At 40.6% G+C, this 23399-nt stretch overlaps 1 protein-coding gene across 1 annotated transcript in view; it reads right to left on the reverse strand.

Annotated features, from left to right (window-relative positions):
• Nucleotides 1-23399, reverse strand: part of col7a1l (collagen type VII alpha 1-like) — an 87148-nt gene that overhangs the window by 62610 nt on the left and 1139 nt on the right. Inside the window, exons 2-18 of the mRNA XM_071502282.1 lie at nucleotides 23239-23340; nucleotides 22977-23058; nucleotides 22707-22807; nucleotides 22362-22443; nucleotides 22077-22201; nucleotides 20792-20935; nucleotides 20384-20464; nucleotides 20045-20131; nucleotides 19704-19810; nucleotides 19043-19165; nucleotides 18057-18153; nucleotides 16163-16276; nucleotides 15465-15666; nucleotides 14608-14721; nucleotides 13989-14152; nucleotides 13575-13663; nucleotides 13091-13159 (exon numbers count right to left, since the gene is read on the reverse strand). Of these exons, the coding sequence (XP_071358383.1) occupies nucleotides 13091-13159; nucleotides 13575-13663; nucleotides 13989-14152; nucleotides 14608-14721; nucleotides 15465-15666; nucleotides 16163-16276; nucleotides 18057-18153; nucleotides 19043-19165; nucleotides 19704-19810; nucleotides 20045-20131; nucleotides 20384-20464; nucleotides 20792-20935; nucleotides 22077-22201; nucleotides 22362-22443; nucleotides 22707-22807; nucleotides 22977-23058; nucleotides 23239-23340 (1883 nt within the window). The remainder of the gene's footprint in view (nucleotides 1-13090; nucleotides 13160-13574; nucleotides 13664-13988; nucleotides 14153-14607; nucleotides 14722-15464; nucleotides 15667-16162; nucleotides 16277-18056; nucleotides 18154-19042; nucleotides 19166-19703; nucleotides 19811-20044; nucleotides 20132-20383; nucleotides 20465-20791; nucleotides 20936-22076; nucleotides 22202-22361; nucleotides 22444-22706; nucleotides 22808-22976; nucleotides 23059-23238; nucleotides 23341-23399) is intronic.

The raw sequence follows: 23399 nt of genomic DNA on the forward strand, positions 1-23399 counted from the left end.
ACACACACACACACACATAGCAGAGATGCACACAGAAAGGATAAGCCACAGTGTGCACGAGACAAAAAACACACAAAAGCACGTACACACACTCGGACACACATCTATACCCTTGATGTATACACACTCAGTGCTTGCCTCTTGCAGATTTTTTGTCATGTTAAATTAATTTCATGAACCACGTGACTTCCCATCTCCGCCTGAGATATGAGCTGTCATGGCAACAGAAGAAAACAGCGGTTGCAACATGAGGGCTGGTTTGTTGGGACAAACTGCACCAGAGCAGAGAATTGAGATGCAGCAGAAGTCTGGGCTGTGAGAATTAGTCATGAGTGTGTGTCCAATTACCACTCTGAAGCCGACAAAGGATATCAAAACAATGAACAAAACCCGTTCTTTTCACTGTGCTTAGGAGGACACGGTGTCACAGTAAATCCAAAATGCAGCACAAGCAGAAAACCAGAGATACACGTGTAGGAATGTGAGTCAGTAACCTCACAGAAACAACAGCTCTGTTGGTGTCGGCCTGCAATGGAGCCCTCTGTCTTAACATAAGAACAAAAGCTTCAATTCATGTCTGCAAATCGAAGACTGGAGATTAGAATCGGTGTATGATTATGAGCATCAGATTGTACAGATTGTGTTATTTAGCTATGGTACATAATGTCGCGATTATACAGATTACACTGAAATTTAAAGCCACAATTATGTTGATTAGAGCCACATAAAATTATGACCGGCTGAACTGTAAAGCCATCCAGCCCGTTAAAACGCTGTGACTGTAGATAGTATGGCTATATATACAGTGTTATGAGTACAGTGTAGCTCATGCAGATCTAAGAGCTGAGACAAAAAACAATGCTTTGCATCTCAGGACTGATGAGCGTGAGTCCGACCTGGAGAGATGGCTTACATGAATGTGGCACTTTTAGGAACTAGATAACCCCAGAAGGTCAAAGGGTAGCAGCTGTCCACACTTAGCTTTTGATCCTTTCAGAGGCCACGGAGACAGAGCTAGAGGGAGACAGGGAATGAGGTATTTAATCTGTTAAAAAACTGAGACGAGGCGATGAGCTGCTTTTTTTTTTTTTTTTCAGTAGTAGACATGTGTTTCCGCCTGTTTACTACTGATGGAAATGTTGTAATCACCTTCAGTATCACAGCTCAGTACAGAGCAGGAATCCCAGCTTGAAAACATCCCTCTCTGCCTGTGTAACTCTAACACTCACACAGGATTTGACTGAACTTGTTTAAACAGCGTCCACAGAGAATTTTAACTGTGCATATATGATGATGACGCTTTGCTCAAGGGGAAAAGAAAAACCTTCAGTAGTTCAAAAAAAAAAAAAAAAAAAAAAGATTAGCGCTGTGTGTGTACGTGTGTGTGTGTGTGTGTGTGTGTGTGTGTGTGCACCTTCATTCATCTGAGTGTTAAGTTATTTTACATGATTTATCAGCCAGGGTCCCTGCCTGCCTGCCTGCCTGCCTGCCGAACTCCATCCTACAGACTCGTACAGCCTCCTCTCACTTGGCAGCTCAAACATTTGGCTGCAAAGCACAAACCACAGCGAGGTTAAGCTACTGACTTGTAAATCCAGGTGTTCTGTGAAATCATGCTGCGTGGTGAAAGCATGGGGATTTTGACTAAACTTTAAACTGCTAATTAAACTTGACCTTATCTCAGAGAGTAGATGACAGACGTAGACAGCGCTGACAGTCCGAGGTGAACGCTTAAAACAAGCAACCTCTGTACAACCCAGAAAAGGCAGAAAAGAACTGAAAATTATTTTTTATGTAATTGTTGAATACTAAGTACTTAACTGCTTATGCTGATGAAGATAGCATAACAGTTTAGAAAGTTGTCTCAATTCTGTAAAATAAACACCTCATATGTTTTTGCCCATTGGTGCGTCACTCAGCTAATCCAACAGTCAACAATTCGCAGTGCTCCCTTGTTAAAAACAGATAGTGTTTATTGAACCCGAAAAGAGTTCAGTTATGAATGTTGTTGTGTTGAGTTCACTGCAAGAGTTGCGACTTTGTACTTTATCTGCACAGCTAAACCTAATCCAGCTTTAGGGAGCAGAGCAGAACTGAATTTCACTGAGCTCACAGAGCAGGACGGTGAAGGACAGTTTGCTCAGGTATGCAGTACAGTCACATTAGTACTGGAATAGTACAAATGTTCAACAGTGTGACTTGTAGCATGTATTTATGTTGACTGGGAAGAAAAAACAACATGGTTCAGCACACTGAAAAAGACTGAAATTAAATATCACAATCTACTTAAAATGTTTATGAGTTCACACATATGATGGCTATACTGATATCAGTCTTAAAGGATGAGGCTGGCAATATTTTGTGGTTTTGTTATTGTCAACAATGCATTAGCCCATCTATCAATACTTTCTGTGGCACTGAGCCCAAAGCCGACTGGTTCCCTCTGAAGACATAATCTTTATAAACAGCTCACATATATACACTGTGGCAAACTTTGCTCAAACAGGAGTAAATAGAGTATGTGTTGGGGACTATTTTCAGCAGCAGATTAATACACCTTTGGTACAGGAGTAGGACAATATATGTGGGATTGTATAAGAACTTGATCATATTGAGGGATAGTGTATTTTTACGACAATAATGGAGGTACCAGAGGAACGAGATGTATCAGACTTTAGCTGGACACAGGATTTGGTGACATCAAGACCAACCTCTAACAGTAATGCGCTGAATCCCACCTTTGTTGACATCCCTGTGGGTTGTATTTTTTCATCTGATAGAATATCAGAATATTCTGTTACTTCATGGATGAGAGTTTACACTGCATTCACCCACTCCTGACTTTGACCTTAACCGGGGAAATGAGCTCATACCTGAGGACTCTGTGTATCCAGTACAAATATAAATGCACTCCCTCCATCAGTCAGGCAGTGAACTCAGTGGAATGTGTCTTCTTGTGTTGTATAATATTGCATGTTGGCTACGGCTGAGAGATGACACACACACACACACCCACCCACAAGCAGAGACAAGTCTGCTGTATGTCTGCAGAGAGCAGGTCACTGGAGCTCTGTGGCAGTACTCAGTGGAACGGAAAATGGCGGGGGGGGGGGGGACACGACTGCTGCTGCTTCATGTGCATTATACAAAAGTAAGTGTTTGCATAAAAATTCAGCAAAGTAGATTTTTGCATATAAACATGACAGCCAACAGAGACGTGGAGAGGTATAAATGTGGTTCAACAGTGTGGAAAAAAAGATAGGAGCATAATTCCCAGCATTATCTATGACCTGGCGTGTGTTTTCATTAACTGCAGCTAGGGTTGCCGTTTCCTGACTTTCGCAAGGATCAGATTTTATGGACGCAGAAACAAAATTGAGGCAAACACAAACACACATTCGCGCACTCACCAACGTGGCCTTACCTGACACCGAACCCTTGCTCTTGAACACAAACCCCGACTAGCACGGAATAAATAGATCACAAAGTCATTAGGGCCTGAGCATATGGCGGTGTGGAGGATTTCAAAGCGGGGACACCTAGGGATTTTCACAACCGTCACATAACCTTTGTCCTCATAATCCACCTCTGCCTCTTCTCCCTCTGCTGTGATCGTCTCTTTTGACTCTTCTCCCCCCATCACATGCCCTTTGAAACGTCCCTCTTTTGGTCTGATTTAATATGCATGGCACAGTTGGGGAGGATGAGGACAGTAATTTGTTGGATGTAGTTGGACTCTCTAACCCCCTCAGGATGCTATGACAGAGAAATGTTCGGCGGATCACTCGATTTCATGGGAAGTGGACTGTGGGTGTGCAAGGCAACAGCTTTTGGGAAATGAGAGGCTGGGAAAAAGAGGCAGTGAGAGCAGGAGGTGCAGCGACAGAGAGCGAGGGGGAGGTAATGAGAATACCTCCAGAGGCTGGAGTGATACAGAAATGGAAGAGGCTTGAGTAAAACAGCTGGAAAGTGATGATCTTTGACTGACAGCATGAAGTACAAAGCTCCTGAACGGAGAGGAAGGGGAGCATGAAAGAAGGAGAAAAAAAGAAGAAGAGCCAAAATGGAAGGTTATTGCTTACACATGGTGTGTTTGGCAGGGTCTGTCCTGTCTGGCTGTTACAGTATGGTTCAGCACTTCTCACGGGAGAGGAAAGAGTGGGAGACAGAGACATGGAAGTGATGGAGACAACATGTAGAGGAGGTGAAGAGGCGGACTGACGAGAAGAACATCTGCTGAGGGAGAGAAACACATGGAGGAGAGAGAGAGAAAGGGAGAGACAGACAGAGAGATGACAGGGGGAGAGAAAGAAAGAAATGGGGGATGGGTGAGGATGAGGAGAGGAGATGAAAGGTATGAAAACTGCTGTCGTCACCCTTTGGAGAGCTGGTGTCAAAGCAAAGGTCAGAAGTGTGATCAAAGGTCAAAACCCTTAAAAATCAAAGAAAAGATCGAATAGGTGTACTGTACACACTCACACACACACACACACACACACACACACACTCAGACTGTGAAATCTCATCCGACTATCATAGAAACCAACAAATGCAACCACACATCTCCTTTTTCTTCCGCTGCTCAGCACAGCTGGAGCCCTGCTCCCCTCAGGGGATCCCATTTGAGGTCAGCCCACCCTGGAGGGGGCAGTGTTGTTCCAGTAAGGGTATTTGTCTGGGCATGTCCACCTCCACCTACTGAGATCCCCCTCCACCTGACCCACAGCCTGAGGGGACCAGCCAGATGAGGCATGAGATGGAGAAAGATAGACATATATGTGTGTGTGTGTGTGTGTGTGTGTGTGTGTGTGTGTGTGTGTGTGTGTGTGTGTGTTTGTGTGTTTTCTTTCTCTGTCCTGTTTAGTCTACTCTCTGTTGACTTTCTGGACATTATTGCTGTGCAAGCTTGTCGCCTCTAATGTTTGCAAGCTCGCCAAAAAAAAAAAAAAAAAAAAAAGTTGAATGTTTTACAACAAATCCTGTTATGTAATTTTGCTGAACAGTGGTGGTTTACTTTGTGTCTTACATAAGAATCAGCCTGAAAAGTTAGCTTTTTACTCTGATTCAAAATGAATACACTACACATACACAACAAATAACAAATATTCAAAAATATAATATAGTATACTTTATAGAAATATCACCTCTGAGGACAAAAACGTTTTGATATGCTCTGATGGAAAATATATGGGATGGAAGCATGAAATGATGGATAGATAAGGGTTTCGGAAATAGTCAAAAGAAAAGAAAGAGGTCATATTGCTTATTAGAACCAGCAGTAGAGCCTAACAGGATGAAGATGACAGCTGTTGTGTGTGTTTGACTTTTTTCTTTTTTTTTTTTAAATATATGTATGAGAATAAATAGAACAAGAAAATGTGATAACAAAAAAAAAAAGAAAAACACAAGCAAGTTCTTCCATGCAGTCATGGATGTGTGTCTATGTCTGTCAGCAACACGCAACCACAAATACACACACATAGAAATAATTGTTTACAGTTTAGCTCGCCATGGCACCCAGGAGAAAGTCTTTGCCTAACAATGCCAGGCATTCACAAAGCAACATGCAAATCAGACAAACAGCCTGAGAGCAAAAAAACATATGACAGTGCGTTTCAGAAAGAAGAGTTCGTAAAAACACTGCACTTCTTTAAACCTGCAGTAACAGCCACCCCGGCTCTGTCATAGGTAATAAAACCTGCCTCAGGCATCTCTAAGGCTCGCTGATTAACACATCATACCATGACTGATTAGCTTTGACTGAGCCAGGCTAGCTCAGGCTAGCTGTTGCCCCCTCTTTCCAGTCTCTATGCTAAGCTAAGCTAATTGGCTGCTGGCTGTGGACTCATATTTACCATACGGACGATCAATGTTCTTGTCTCACTCTCATCTAAAACAGCGAATAAGCATCTTTCCCAAAATGCTGAATCATTTGTTAAATGTTGTTATATGTAATGTGATGTTTTACTGTAAACGTTATCTGGAAGGTTAGTGAAGACGCCATTTATAGGTGAATTTAGGACCTGCTACATACTATAAAAATACATAAAAAAGCACAATATGCTACATGTATGTTTGCTGTGTCAGACATCCTCCCACCTCTGTGCATGTGTGTACACTGATGAATGGCGACTTCCTTAGTAGGCACTCTGTATTGATTATTGCAATTACACACTATTACAGTTCTATTATCCGCACTGACTGCCTTTAATTACACTGGAGAGCAAGAGGAAGAGTGAAGGAGGAGAGAGAGAGAGACAGTGAAAGTGAGAGACAGAGAGAGAGAGACCCTATACAGATAGATAGATGAAGCGAGACACTGCACCGAACTAATTAAAACAGAAACTTTTTGTTTCAGCAAGTTGACAGGGAATGAATCTGGCAGGGAATTAATCTGTCCGCAGGGAACACAGTGAGGAGTTACACACACACACACACACACACACAGACAGGGAGGTGCAGTGCAGAGTGCCGTTGCCATAGTTACCGAGTGTGGCGCCACATCATGCGGCAGAGTTAATGCAGAGGTGTGTGTTGTGTGTGTGTGTGTCTTATTTAGGCTTTGATTATATCACCACTCTGACCTATTCCAACATCCTCTACACGAGCAGACAAAGGTTGCAGCGATAAATCCTGTTGTTCCTGTTGAAATTGCTAAGACTTCACCATTGGTAACAGCCCCCAATCTGTAGCTCTTAACCTTGAGGTGAAGCATCATTTATGCTTATTAAGTCGGTGATCACATACTGGAAGAAAATATTTGGCGAACGAGATAAACACTGCAAGTTGAGGCCTGGAGAAAGTATTGTTCTGGCTGGTTAGAAATGAGGACATACTGTATACAGTGTAACCTGATTGACTTATTCTTACAGAGTTAACTATGCTATGAATGTCTCTGTAGCATCAGGTTGTGTGTATACGTGATACATCATCAGCAAAATTTACCGAGGTATCAAATGTAAAGGTTTTCATTACAGAACAGTCTCTTCTGTGTTACTGTACATTATAGGACATATGTTTCTATTTGATTATGAACTGATGAATTAAGATGTAATCAGTGTTTAAAGGTTTGTAGTTAAGTAAGAGCAAGCTGGAGAGTCCACCACATGTCAGTGGTCAGTGCTACAGTAACTCATCCATGCTGTTCCAACATACAGCAGGAATCAAAACAGCAAGTTCAGCACAAATCCAAAACACGTGGGACCTGTCCGTCCTCATAGTCCTTTACTTACACCAATCCCTCTGTTCAAGGAACTGTCAAAAGAGATCTACACTAAAAGAATGACTGATTCAAGTGTACAAATAATACCAACTCTCAGTGTCAAGTGCTATCAGTTCACTGTCTGTTCTTCAAACCACCTGTGCTTTCTTCAAATCCAAAAAAAGGCCTTTTCAAATGAAGTCAAAGAATGATTCTATGAGCACCAGGGACTATCAGAGATGGAGAATATGAAATAATCTTGGTAGGTGGGACGTGTGTGTCTGAGCTTGAAATGAGCAGGGGTGTCCCTGCTCCTCTGTCACACTGTGCACTCCACAACCATGTTAACAGCTGCGCTTGTAACATATTATTGTACTTTCACAGACTATTTTCCAAGTCCATTCTCAGCCTCATAACCCTCCCTCTCTCCTCCCATCATTTCACAAGAGATTGTTAAAGGAAAACCCCACAGAAAGGAAAACTAGCTGCTCTGTATCTAATAACAAACCACTGACACTGTAAAAACAGAGTATAATTGAAAGCTGTACTGTGACAGCTCATGGTGGCTACGTCCACGTGGTCAGAGAGCCAGGTATCTGAAAAAGGCTGAAGGATCTCACCTGTCACAGTGGGTAGAGAATGGGTGGAGAAGTAAAGTCTCTAAGTAAGTCTAAGTTTGAATTAGATAGTTCTATATTTGAACAGCGCACCTGTGAGCGCAGTGCGGTTTAGCCTCTCCGTTGACAATTCTGATTGAGTTTTTAAAAAATTCAGACAACTCAGATCATTTTTTGAACTGTCTGAGAACGATAGCAGGTTCAGCCAGAGCTGTATCCCGTGTTGGCACAGTGGATTAGAGGGGGAAATAGCTCTGACAATGTGAGAGAATCATTTTATTACACTAAAGGTGACTATTGAGCATGACTTCCACTGTGGGAATATTTTTAGACACAGCCCAAGTGTGTGTGTGTGTGTGTATATATATATATATATATATATATATAAATATAAATATAAACACACACACAGGCAGCATTTTATTTTGGGAATGCAAAGAGTTGGATGCATCAGTTCTGTTTGTGTATGATGACAGATGTGGGTTGGCATTGCTTCTGTTGTGATCTACCTAATACAAACTAGAGATGAAGCAGAGAGGATTTGTTTATAGTATAGTGAAGTATAGTATAGTATTCGTGTAGTATCGTATAGTATATAATATAGTATTGTTTTAGTGTTAGTATAGTATAGTATTGTGTAGTACAGCAAAGTATAAAATATAGTATAGTATAGTATATAATGACGTAATGATGTCTGAAAATCACACAGATCAAAAAGACTGATACATGTTTCAAACATACATTTCCTTGATGGGAATTGAACCTCTGTGTCTTGCAGTGTTCTTTTACACAGGAACACAACAATTGAAGACCATAGTGCAGTATTACGACCTAAGGTGATATCTGCTCAGTCAAACTGATGTAGTACTACTTCTGATTCCTGTTATTTATTACAGGATCCTCTCTGGAATGAAAATATAGATTAATTCTCTTTCCTCCCATTGTTCAAGTCATACAAATATCATAAAAAATTAATTCATATCACTGGGCACTTCAGCTTTGTGAAAATTGATAACGTGCTTCCGCATATCTATGCTGTAAGAACGTTCTGCAGACATAAATCTCTCCGAAAATGTGCTCTCTGTGGTGAAAAGTGTCGCTGTCTTGAGGAGTTATGTCTTGATGAAAGTGTGTGACATGTTTATTTTTCAGTAGCTGGTGAAGTGAGGGAAGACGAGTGGTTCAGTAGACAGAGTGGTGCATAGTATACACACACACACACACACACACTTGTACTTCTATCTTTGTGAGGACACAAATTGACATAATGCATTCCCTAGCCCCTTACCCTAACTTTAACCATCACAACTGAGTGCCTAACCCTAACCCTGACCCTAACCTTAACCTAAACCTAATTCTAACCATAATTCTAAAACCAAGTCTTAACCCTCAAAATGTGATTTGAAGGTGTCTCAAAAAGTGAGGACCGGCCAAAATGTCCTCACTTTCCCAAAATGTCCTCACTCTGTTGGTAAAATACTTTTTTTGGTCCTTACTATGTAGCAAGTACAAGTACTCACACACACACACACACACACACACACACACTAGTTTAAACTTTTTTCGTTATGGTCATTGTCTCCAAAAGGTTTATGATGCAGAGAATCCAGCAGAGACATATACGTTGCTCTTACAGACACGACTTTCTTGCACGCTTTACCTCACAATCACCAGAAAACACACAAAATAATTAATAACTATGAGATTTACTATGTACCGATTTCTCCAGTTAAAAACTGGACTAATGGACTACTATGCTTCAGTTGCTGCTGTAGTTGTACATTTCACTGTAATCCTGCAAACAGGGAGGCACAAAGACACACAGATAGTAGCAGATGCTGTGAAAAATGGATTGACAAGCAATCAAACAAAGGCTTGTTTAAGTGTCAGAGGGTAAATATGATTACAGTCAGTTGTCTTCTCATCTGAACCTTGTTTTATCTTTGTGCAAGACTTTTGCATACCTTCAGCATACACTTAGCTGTATCCAATGTAATTCACACAAAGACGGTATGTTAGTCCATAGAAAGCTATAGAAAGGATTGAAGACTGCAGTGTAAGTAGGTTAGACCCCAGGGGCCCATAAGACACTGTCTGGTTTCAAACTGCAAAAGAATTATGAGAGGGTTGCAACATCTGCTGCTTGAAAGACAAGACAGTGATGGATGGCCAGGTGTGTCTTGTGTGTGTCAATGTGCTGCATACACACACTAAGTCCAGGAAACAGAACATGCATACTGTATGTGCACATTCACACACGCCCACAAGCAGACTGGCTGAGGCATCGGTTAAATAAGCAATGCACACATTTGTGACAGATGGCAATTTCAATTTACTATGAAGCAGCAATGAAAAATATTTGCCAAAATCACAAACATACGGATGCACATGCACGGCTGTGTGCAACACGGACACATCAGACACACACACACACACACACACACACACACACACACACACACACACACACACACAAAAAACACACCAACTTGTTTGTGATGGCTCACTGTTTAATACCTGTCAACAACTTCCATATGAACACATTTCCAGTTGAATAAATAATCCCATCAGAGGAGATAAAGATTAATGATGTATTTATCATCCGATGACAAGAGCTCTACGCTACACATAAAAGATCAGTATCTAGTTGTCAATGGCAAATTCTATTTGATGAGATTACTGAACAGTAGGAAGCATAATACCACTTCACTGCCAGGAAAATTAATGGTACATTCATAAAACATGACATGTACCGCATACTTTGCAAACATGAACTTTTCCAAGATGAACACATCCCACGTCATGAATCTGTACATGTTAATATGAAAAAATAAAAAGCGGTTTTCTTCAACACACAACTAGACATACTTGTCAATCTGTGTGTAAGCCTGAATCATATTGCTTGACAACACTGTATACCTTTAGGCCAGTAAGACAGTAATCCTACAATGAGGAAAAGCACAACTTTGCCTATAATCATAGTGTAGTTACCTTATATATGGTCATTACCGGCATCACTTATCATGTATACAGTATATAGTGCAAGTGGAAAAGATCCTGACATGTTGTGGCATGAGTAACAGAGCGCAGGAAAAGGCAAGTGCTGACAGTGAAACCTAATCTCAAGTATCGCTTTGGTATAACACATCAGTCTGTGTAGGTTGTGGTGAGATAGAAACTTATGTGTGGTTTTTGCGGTTGACTATGAACTTCCTGTCATTTCTTCCAATGTTAAAGTTTTATTCTTACAAAAAGTTGTTACTTTGAATGCTTACAACTTTCTTAGATGTCAGATACCCTAAAAGCTTAAAAGCTATTGCTCCAAGTTTGCATCACCTCCCTCTCTGACTGCTGCGTTTGGGCTGGGTCTTGGAGAAGGAGCCAGGCTGGGGGCTGCAGGGGTCTTGCGTCCAGTGGGGATTGGTGGCAGGATGGGCTTGATGTTGGATCCAGGACGTCTATCAGAAGAGGGGGACATGACTGCAGCTAGTTGATCTGTGTCTGGATGGCAGGCATCATGGTTTTGGTCTGAAATGGAAATGTTTTATTTAATGTAGGATATGGAAACACAGCAGCAGATCTTATAATCTGATGTTGGTGATTTACAGATGGAAAAACTGTTTTTTAAACTATAAAATAAATGACTAAAGTACACATGAATAAGGAAAATATTTCAGTTTTTAGTTTTAAGAATAATACATATACAACAAAATACTTGTTAATCTGTCTTTTTCCCTGTCCTCTAGCAGCTCAAAAATCTTCCCTCTCTTTGATTTTATATATACTATATATCAACACAGAAATGCTGTAAATGACAAAAAGCAATAATAACCTTTGAGTGTTTCCAAGGCGTTTCCCAAGACAGAGCTATCTAGCTGTTCCACCAAGCCAGACAAGGCCCCAGCTGAACTGGGAACAGACAGTGCTGAACTGGCACGAGACTCATCCGAGCTGCTTGTGAAAGGAGGAAAAAGAAGGGATGGAGGGAAAGATAAGTCACAAATAGAAAGTGGGGGAAAAAGACAGAGATGAGGACAGAAAAGGGAGGAAGACGTCCTTATACAAGATGTGTAAGGTTGTTAAAGTGAATGGTGACAAAAATGAGAAAAACTAGAGAGGGAAGAACTAGAAAGATGTGGTTTTCGAAATGATACAATCATGGGTAGGGGATCAGTTTCCTTCTTGGTGTTCATGATAGTACAAACCAGAGTTGGGGACACTGACAGCAATTTTTTGTTATTTATTTTCCTCATCTACAGTACTCTATGAAGCCTGACCATACACACGCAAACACACACGCACACCAACACACACGTAAGACAACACAAAAATCCCATCAGAGAAATACAACAGGATCTTCTGTTACAATATGCGAGAAAAAAACACACACAAGTAAAGACACATCCTCTTAAGAGCACTAACAAGTAGACAGGTGTCTGGAATCCTCCTGAAATACTGAAGGGCTGAGTAATGCTAACTGTAAACACTGGGGGCATGTATCACTCATACCGCGTTGACAGAACTGGAAGATTTTTAACAAGTTGCGAAAAACTTGCCTTCTCAGAACATGATCCCTCAGGCAATACATTAATTTGATTAAACACTCACTGTTTCTCTGCATGTATCTGTAATGCCTTCTTTTGAGGAAAAATAATGAAGTAAAATGTTGCTAATTTGTGCAAGCAAGGGAAAGCTGTGCACGCACCACACACCCACATAACCACACATATTGTGTCAATGCATGACTAATTAAATCCATGTTTGTGGAGCAAGCCTGTTTATTGAGTGTAAGTGCACAGCAAAAGCTGGAAAATCTGAATTCGTGAGTGGGTGTTTGTGTCTGTAAGCATGTGAGTGTCTTGTGCATGTGTGTGGGATGTATGCTCAGATTAGTCCCCTCATGGCTTGTACCAGTAAAATGCACTAAAAGTGAACATATGTTGTAAAAACAGACCTAGACAGAAAAGAATACGACCACAAAGCAGCTTTCTGCTCCTCCATTTTCGGCTTGAGATTGTGTTTTATGAAACCTCAAGGCTTCTTCTAGATTCTCTCCCCTCATCATAAATCAAAAAAGCTATTATAGATTTAGAAACCATGCACAGAGTGAAATCTTATACAACTTTAAAGCACGTCTATGTATCTGTTATTCTCATACAGTAACATAAGGCCTTAAATGTGCATTTTAACTGCATTGGTATGTATATAGGAGCACCAGTAAGTGTATAAGCATCATACAATTGTGTTCGTGTGTGCGTGTGTGTGTCATTACCTGCTGTCCTCACTAAAATGGGTACCCGGATCATGATTCTGCAGTGATGATGGTGCTGTTTGAGGAAAGCTGTGATAAACAAAAAAATAAAACTAAATTCAATAATAATTCTTCACCAGTATAAATCATAGAGAAAAGCAATTTCACACACATTAACACACAGTCCTCTAGAATAAAATGTGCAATCATTCATTCTTGTTTTCATGCATATTTGGTGTAGTTAGAAGAGGTGACAGCTACAGGTAGATTTTAGGACAACTGAGTGCAGAGCGCCACTAAACGAGCCCATCATATCAACAAACAGTTAGATTCAAATCATTTGGGCACCTGCCACTTAACCCTCAAGGTCAAACACTAACCCAAAACAAACCATCAAAACACAGTTAGGACAAGTGCTCCAATTAAATCAATTTGGCCCAGTTGAGAGTGCCCACTTGAAATTAAGCACTGGAGAGCAGTGTAGTGCGTGCTACTTATATTGAACCTTTTGAAGAGCTGGCTGTAGACCCCTGGACTCTTCCCCACTATAGCCTCTCTCACCAGCTGCTCACGCCTCCTGATGGAAGCTAGCTCCTGCAGAGAGGAGAGGCGAGGAGAAGGAGGAGGAAGAGAAGTTATGATGAAGTACAGAGGTGAGATGAAGGACAGACAAACAGGGATTTCAGATGAGAAAGAGGAGAGAAAAGTTGATAATTAAAGGGGGACAAAAAGGGGTGGAAAATGGAAAGCAGGCGTGATGATGCACAGCGGTAGGATGGGGAGGAAAGGGAAAGCCAGCATCCTGTCAGTGGGCTGCAGATTATTTTACCATAAATTGGATAGAGCCTAGATGTCTATTTAGCATTCAGTTACAGGCTTCATTACCAATACATTTTTCATCAGGCATGTTGTAACTCACAGCGGGGCTCTTCTGAGGGCTGAGCTCTGCCTGGATCTTGGTTAAATAGTTTCTGTAGGAGGGATCTGAGGGGTCAAGAGCTGTGGCAGAGTGTGACCTAAGTGTCCCTGATCCTGACCTCAACAGGGGTGAAAGTGGCTTCTCCTCTGGCTCATGGCTTGAGGCTGAGAGACACAGATACTGTATATCAATATCAATACTGTGTAATAGTGTGTATGGTGGTTAATGCATACAGGCACAAAATGCATATATAAACAGATAATGCACAACATGGAGCATGAAGATACCAAATCTAACTTAATAATTCAAAGTGGCACTCTAGCGATTTAGTTTTGCACTTCCATAGAATTGAGGGACAGATTAAAAATGCTTAATATCAAGTGAAAATATAAAATTGATGTCAAGTTTTTCAGACTTTACAAAGGAGACATTATACAAGTGTTTTAAAGGGCTGAGTAATACTCCCTGTGACTCGCTAATTGATTTTGACCTTTTAAGTTGGTGAGGTGTCCCCTCACAATAGTAGGGGCACCTACCTGACTGTACTTTGCAAAATTGGGGTCCTGATGCTTTAATTTAGTTGATTTTGTGGAGTTTGTTTGAACAAACAGATACACACCTGTAGACGTGTTGTCAGGGGATGCTCTGTTGTTGCTTTCTCCTTCCTGCTCCTCCAGCAACAGGTAATCTCTTACTACCTGCCTCAGTGTCTGGTATGCTTCTTCCCAGTCATCTACTCACACATCCCAATGCGCACGCACGCACACACGCATACACACACACACACACACACCAGACAAAAAATATGGTTGTGAACAGAGCCAATGCATCTGCCATCAAACTAATGCCTCAAAGATATGGGAATGATGACCTGAGTGTAATGAGGTGCTAGCTAGCAGTGCATTAAAGTGATGAGTGTCCTGCACTCCCTGCATGTTGATCTCATTAACAAAACTGCTAACATGTCCGAGTGCTTTCATGAGGGAATGACAAACACAGCTATTCTGCGGCTACATGCCCTTAATACATGTGGTAATTGGATTGAAAGAGTAGTGTATGGATTTTAGTGCGTGTGTTAATTTATCTAAGGCTATACCAATGACGCCTGGACCGCACTAGCTTTGCAACACTTCAATGACAAACTGCCTGTGAACAGAGCAATCAGAGCAAGACGTCCCAGTTTCTTCCTCACAAACATGATATCCAAAGATTAAGCAAGTAGAAAGATAAAATATCTCCCCTGGGAATCAATTAAGTGTTTATTATGGCTTAAAATTAATGTTTGTCGAAAATGTATTGTAAATATTTATAACACTGTACTGCAATTAAACATTAATTGGCTAATTAGTAAAATGGATCGAATTAACCACTGCAGAATATTAAATTACCATTAATGTCCTCTGAAATGTAGATGAGTGAATACACTTAATGCTGTAATACAAATAATTCAGTAAACAAAGTGCTTCCTTGCCGTACCACAGGGGATAACGTTATCGAAGAATCCTGGCCGTTGCCTGTTGGTGTTTGCGTAGAGCTCTATACGGGACACCGCCATGTCAATCTGCGCTGCGGTGTAGAGACCACGGCTTTTTAGGTGGTCTGTGTACTTCTCCACTTGGGTGGGAATGAGCAGGATGTACCGCGGCTCAAAGTAGCTGTTCTTCAGACTGAACACACCCTGCAGGGGGAGACAAGCAGTTTGCATTTCTGTAACAAAGCAGGTTATATTCAGGTGGTATTCTTTATATTCCAAAGTTAAACTTCATTTTAACTGTATGTTTCGAAGCCACTCTTTGGAGAGCAGCACAGAAATTAAGTTGAAATTCTTTCCTAGATAATTGGGTCTGCTGAAGATAGGGTAAGTTTTTGCCAGTGGATGAATTGGTTGACCCAATCTCAAACATACACACACACTGTCACATTTACTTTAAATATAATACTTGTATAACTTGTATAACTGTACCTTTTCAGGACCTTGTGAGGAATGCTGATGTATATATATTTTTTCACTAAATGTGCTTTAGAAAGTGTCTCAAACATATAGTATGAGTATGGTAATGCTATATACATCATATGTTGCTGTTAGATCCTCCATCTCCACTATATGTCAGTGAACTGGCTTTACTGACCTCGTACTTGACGTACTCTCACACATGAGTTTTCCATATGCATACCTCCAGCTCCATGTGCACACAGCAGGCCAGTCCTTCTCTGGCCACGTCCTCTATGGCGTCTCTGGTCAGACCATACCTGTAACCCCCATATTGCATGGTCTGGATAAACTTACCCTGAAAGGGATTTTCCAGTTATGAGGGGAAGGAATGAGAGAAGGTTTTAGTGCACCACTTTATTGCCCCATTATTCATCACAGTACAATGACTAGAACAGTTATGAGGCACCTTTATCAGCTAGAATCAACATAATACTAGACACACATACACAACCCCAACATGTTCTGTCAAGATTAATAACCTGAAGTCATTTGCCCACCTGTGAACTGAACTTTTGACCTGGTGGTCAGGGCAAAAATCTCCCTTTTTTGTTACTTCTCACACATGACCCTTGACCTTTTGTCTGCCAGCCTTTGGGCAGTTTTACTTGAACAGCATAGATTATAACTCAACAAGCTGATGGACCGATTCACCAATCCGCCATTCTTGTTGGTTTGTAGTAGTAAAGGTGAATTTTGGTATTATTCCCAAGAAACAGTTGTATTGTATGAATTGTGTTGTCTCTGTTCTGTCTCTACTGTGATTTAGTAGCTATTTGTGCAAATGTAATTTTCAAGCTTGGTTTTATTGAAGCCTATCGTACACTATTGCTGTGGTTTGCTACATTTAAAATCACAGCAACTGGAGAACTCAGACAATCAAATCAGTGAATTAAATGGCCACATGTGGAGCAAGTCAACAGTGTGCCAACAAGAGACTGGTAATCTAATTTAGTAGTTTTATCCCAATAAATTAGCTTCAACTCTGCCCTTTCTGCCTTTTAAAACTGCATACATTATGAAATATCACATTATAGAATAATAGTGCAGAGGAAACTCAGTGACACACCTCATTTTATTCTTTGTTACTTTTTACTCATAATTCACATGCCTTGTGAGCTCCCATGAACATTTTGTTTGTGTGCCTTAACCTTTCTAAGTAGGTCATTGAAAAGTATTTAAACACACAATTACATAACGTGATTCTGGTGATTCCATATTACCAGACTACTAGCTCTTCAGATACAATTACACAGCAGGCCTTCTTTTGGTTTATAGCACAATAAAGACTATAATAAGTTCCAGGGACTGCTGATTGGGGTTAATTTTGTATACAAACTGCCACAGGAAGTGGGTTCAAGAGGTTACGATTGCATAGTTACTGACGAACAAATCTGAGGGAAAAAGGTTTGAAGAAGAGGACGGCAGCATGAGAGGTGAGAGTATGAGGAATAAGATAGGGAGGACAGGACAGTGATAAACCAAGTAGTTGGCAACAAAAGACTAGAGGGTGAAAGTGAGGAATGGACAAAGAGGGAGGGGCAGACTGTCAAGTGAACCTGATTCACTTCCTCTGTTGAAGTAGACAAAAGGCATCAATACTAGCCCAGTCCTTGTTGTGAAAATGACTTTGTGACCCCGACCTCTATCATTCATCCCCTGCCACTTTTACATAACAGGCAGCTTGACAAGAGGGACGATATGAAAAACAAATGTTTCCAAGACCCCAGGAGCCATTTTTCTGAACCCTATTTGACTAAATGTTAAATCTATCCACCAAGGTAAAATAAATTATCTCATCTACTGAAATCATTGTGGCCACTGAGTGAAGTCAATTTGAAATTTGCTGAAGGAGTTACGTGAATCAAGCACACTTATGATGCAGCTGTTCAAAAAACAGTTTACATTTAATTATCTTGTGTGCAAGTGTAATTATGAATGAATGACTTATGACACTGTGAGCATAAGATTATTTTGAGCACAGAACTCAAAATAACCTTAAGACATGTATTTTGTTCTCATGCAGTCACTCCTAGGCCTGTGATGACAAAAAGCAGCTAAATATAAAGCTAACAAACCATGTGAATCATGTTCTGAAAGTCTTCCTCACTGACAAAATGGTAATCAATTCCATTCTCCTCTCCAAAGTAGGGCCCCCTTGTGGTGTGACAGGTTCTGTGGAAACAGACACACATAAAGTAGAGAAAAACTCAGTCTGGGGCTTTTGTCATATCCATTCATATAATTTATGACGTCTTAGAATGTGAAAAATCCTAGACCTGTAACCACTAAAGAGACCCCTGGGTTTCTGGAATGCTCAAGACAGTAAAACCAAACACCAGATAAAAATCAGGAATATGGCATTCCTTAAGACAGAGGTTCAACCTGCATTTCAAGAATGGGTTCAGATTAATCAAGTATCTGACACCCACATGATGCCCATTTGTTCTCTTACTTACCTTGTTGTATAAGGCATTTCTGCATATCTTGAAAAGCACTCCATAAATAAAATGTATTACCATTATTATTGAAATAATTTTGGTTGGTGTAATCATTCAGTCTCTCCATATTAGCAGTGGAGAGATCCCTTTGTGCTGGGACCAAAGTAAGAGGACTTTATTGCATTATGTAATATGTATATATTTAATATATGTGCTTATATTAACACTTAAAGTTTTGCTAGTACTTTAAATTCTGCTGAGAATCAACACCCCAAATTGCAGATCTGTGCCTTTTTCAGCTCATTGTTTTGCCTCAAAAGACCTGACAGTACAGTCAATATAGCAGGGAGCTGCTTGCCTGGCATCTAGTGAGTAAACAATGCAAAAAGCAAACGGATATAAACTGTTTTACTTGTCATACCACTAATGAGCACATTAACATAACTTGTTTTACATCTTAAAAACATAAAAAAGTCAAGTAATTTCAATGCTTAACATTTAAGTTTATTCCACTAGATTTATTCATTTATAATTTAGTCCTAGTACCTGTATTATAAATTGACACTGTCTGTGAGGACTGGATGTGCGAGTGATGATGTGTGCACAGAAACTCTGGGACTGACCCATATGCAAAGTATTCACTTAACTCCTGACACAGTCTGTGGGTCAACTCTCTCTTCCCACAGCCTTGAGGACCTGTGAGCACCAGCATAGGATAGGGAGAGTCTGCACTGGGCAAAGTACTGCTTGGAGACAAAGAGAAAGAGAGAAAGAGAGAGAGATTCAAACTCAGTTACCTCCCTTATCAAAGATGAACAAGACTTACAGCAAGTATAATAAACCATGAAGCCAGAGCACAAACTTTTCTGTTCTTGAAAGCCACTCCTACAGTCAATATAAACAGGAACCTTGTGGGCAATATGGATGTGCTCTTTCTCGAAGCACAGAGGAGAATGTCAAATTGACTCTAGCTGCAGCATTTTATTTGCTGATGATGGATGTTTTCAAAAAAGTGCTGATGTATGAACTCATTTTTTTTCTTTTAGAGTAGATAATATGAGTAATACAGGAATGCTGCAGATAAAATCCTGCTGAATCCTGTTTGAAAACAACTTTCGTGGTCATTGATTTTACAAGATATCTATGATTATGACTAATCATCCCATCTCAAATGTATTTAAACCTTCACATTAAATGCTTAGGTCTTTCATTTCAGTCACTTTTTTTTAATTTTTATTTTCCTATCTCCTCGTTACATTATGTTGTTTTATTATTTGTACCAACCTGTCATAGAGCACCTGAGGTTGTATCAGCTGATAAACCAGGTGGGTCATGTGATTTCTGGCTGCCACCACATCCATAGGAGGATCATATTTGTTCACTGATGACACCTGGGATTTATGGTTAGTATTATTTTAACCTAGTTCACATCCAAGGAATACACATATAAAATATACATTGCATTAAACCAGTGGCAATATTTCTAGTCTTAGAAAAAAGGGATCAGTGAAGTATACTAATAAAACATGGAGATCAAGTATGTTGAGCTACTATTTTTTGTGCTGCTGCATTACAACAGTATCCGTTTGTAAAATTAGCTAAATGATTATGATGTTTAGTGATACCTTCTCTTCAGCAGTGACTTTCTCTTGGTCCAGTACAGTAAGATGTTGAAGCAGGAAAACAACAGACAGTCTGTAGTCTTGTTGCTCCTACCATTCGAAGGGGAAATATTACACAAAAACATATGATGGAGCTTAATTGAAAGCACATACATTTTCAATGAGGTGCCTGGGTGAAATATCACCAACTTTAAGAGGTAGTATACAGATGGAAGTCATAGAAGTTCAAACGCATACAGGCGGATACAGAATGCATGACGGTAGATGCAAGAAGTTGACCTCTGCCATGTATAGTACTGCTCCCATGGTAGTAATCTATGTTTAGTACAGGGTTTGGGTTACCTGCACAGGGTTTCCCAGCAGATTGAGGTCCCTCAACAGGAGAAGATCGTGAATGTGCTTGTACTCCTGAATTTCAGTAATCTGGAAAAATAACATAAAATCAGGGAGAGTAGTAGATCATTTTTTGTCATTAAAATCAGAAACTGGTCAAGGTCAGGTTTTTGAGGCTAAAACAGCTATCCATTCTACTGAAATATCTTCAAAGGGCAATAAAGTCCTACCTACTCACACATTGTGACAATATGTGCTACTCAAAAAACATTTTTATTTGAATTTACAGTACAAAAACTGAAGGTAGGCTATTTCTATTTTCTCATGAATCAATATCTTAATTGATGCGAGAATTAGGCTTAGCTCCTGTATTTCTGCTTCTAACAAGTTCTTTCTAAAGTTTCTTAACATAAGTACCAGGTTTTTCTCCAGGTTGACGGAGCCCAGTAGGTGGAGGTTCTGGAGACCAGAAAGACTGGAGATGCGGTTCAGAGACAAGTCAAGAACCTGCAGACTCCTTAGATTCTCCATCCCTTCAATCCTCTCCAGCTGGTTCCCCCTCTGGACAGACAGAAAAGAGGACAATCAAGGAGGCGAGTACATGATATTCATGCATATGCATGTATACGTAAGTGGCATCCCACCACCACTTCTACTTCATATCCTTTCAATGATTCCCGCTAATAAATATTAAGGACATGTCATGGTTGCTCTGCATGGTGCCTGAACTTTCTTTCCCCTCAGTACTGAGTTGAGTGGCAGGCCTGCCTCTCTGCAAAATCCTGATATGTGCGGACTGACAGCCAAACAGCTGGCGAGGTGCTAGCACAGCATGCTAACTAACTAAAGAACCAGACATGGGAACCCCTCTCTTGTCAGGGTCCCCAGGCTGCTTCTCACTAAAGTTGTTATCTATCTGGCCACACTTTGCCCTGCTCTTGCCAAGTATGCTGCATGGCAGAGGGCTGCTGTCAGTGGGGGTGGCTGACTGCGCTGGTCCCTTGAAGCTCTGGGTCGATGCTGTGATGGGCTGGGAAACAGGCTAGCTGACAGGGCCATGCTGTTTAGGGAGGCAGCATGTGAGGAAAAGGGGTCATGGATGGGATTAGATGGATGCTGGATGGACAAGGTATGTGTGAGTGTGTCTTTGTCCTGAACTTGGTCCAGGTTCACTCAAACACCAGCAGCTGGTCCCAAAGCAAAGCTACAGACAGGGGCAGACACAGCCAGACCGAGGGCTGCTGACAATGAGGAAATACTGATAAAGGACAGAACACGCATGTGCGCACACACACACACACACACATACACACACAAGCAAAAAGAGTGAGAGAGAGAGAAAAGCCCTGCTGTTGGACCATATGTTGATTCTCAAACAGGGGCCAGGGTTTTACTGAATGTAAAAATGCAGCCAAAAACAGAGACATAAAGAGAAGACAGAGGGGACATAAAAGACAGACAAACAGAAACAGGTGAAAGTGAGCATACATGAGGTAAAAAAACACATAGTACAACTCCGAATTAACTCCAGTACATAGAGGGAAACAATGTCCTGCAAAGCAATAGCATACAAAGAAAAATAATTTGTCTGTTTAAAATACATATTTGTAAGTCTGTGCTTGTACATACTGCATGTATGAATGTCTATATGTGAGCATGCACCATTTTATCATATTTCTGACTGTAATAGAGAAGAACCTACAAGACAGAGATGTGTGAGGGGCAGACCGTCCAAGCCGCTGATCCTCGAGATCTTGTTGTTTGCCAGGCTGAGATGAGTGAGCCTGCAGCAGTGCTCAAGACCTATGATCTCGCTGAAGCTGTTGTCTGAGACATGGCAAAGTTAAGAAAACTCCACAGGAGAAAATACAGGTGAATAGAATGTGTTTGTTAACAGACATTATCATATATAGGCAAAGAAGAAGCTGGGGTGATATGTGTGTTCATATGCACATGGATGAATGTAAATGTTGCTCTGTAAGGATACAGTCCAGATCCAGTTTACTAAGAGATGAATAGGCTGATAAATCCTTCATTTTTGTCATATGGTTATGGGAGAAATTGACCTCCTGAGAAAAAACAGCACACGATTAACAAAAGTCTTAAGTATAACTGAAGAAATTCTTTAAATCTATAAAGTGTGTGAAAGAATTTTCAATTCAGTAAAGTTCACTGTCATTCAAGGGCAGTTAATGCCTTGTAAGCATATTCACAGTGACTACAGATGGGCTATGGAAATCCAGGCCTATCTTGAGGGAATAGCAGGAGAGAGTGAAGCCCAAGCCACCAATCAAATGTTGTCTTATCCTGTCAGCTCAAGGTCCTGCGTTACCTTTAGGTTCTTGGGTGGCTGGAATCCAAAGAAGTTGGAAATTTCATTGTGAGACGCATCCAGGATGACAAGGTAGGGCATGTTGCTCACACAAGATAAATCTAGCAGATGAGCAAAATTAAAGTCATTGATTAAAGGATAAAAGGCAGCAGGAGAAAGTAAAAATGATTCAAATGTAAATACATCAGATCTTAATTACATCCTATTACATCCTTTTGCAAAAGAGTACAAAACAGGAGTGAAGAGGTGCTGGTTATATCAAAGAGTCACCTTTAATTTTGTTGTGTGGCAGTTCCAGCTTTTGAAGATGGACATAATTGCATAAAACTGAGATGTCACTGAGTTTGTGATTCTAGGGTACAGAAAAATAAAACCTTGGTCAAACCAAATTTGTCACAGAATTAAACTGGAAAGAGACACAATATGAATGTCAACAGATTTCTCAGGGATTGCTTTATGTTGGTAAATTAAACATACTTGCAAGCCACATAATGCTATTTATGTATGCTGTCTGAGTAGGTATGTGTCTTACAGGCAGAGACAGGTGATGGTACAGGTGCTGCAGCCCGGTGCCAAAACGTCCAAGGTGAGTAACGCTGCTGGAAACCAGCTCGGCAGTTAAAACACCATGCTTCTGTGGACATAAAAATAAAATGCACTATTTTATTAGACTAGTGGAGCTAGCATGTGGAG

The sequence above is a fragment of the Trachinotus anak genome, unplaced genomic scaffold (genome assembly GCF_046630095.1).
Source record: "Trachinotus anak isolate AG129_WGS33_773 ecotype Australia unplaced genomic scaffold, CSIRO_AGI_Tana_v1 ptg000018l, whole genome shotgun sequence".
NCBI lineage: Eukaryota > Metazoa > Chordata > Actinopteri > Carangiformes > Carangidae > Trachinotus > Trachinotus anak.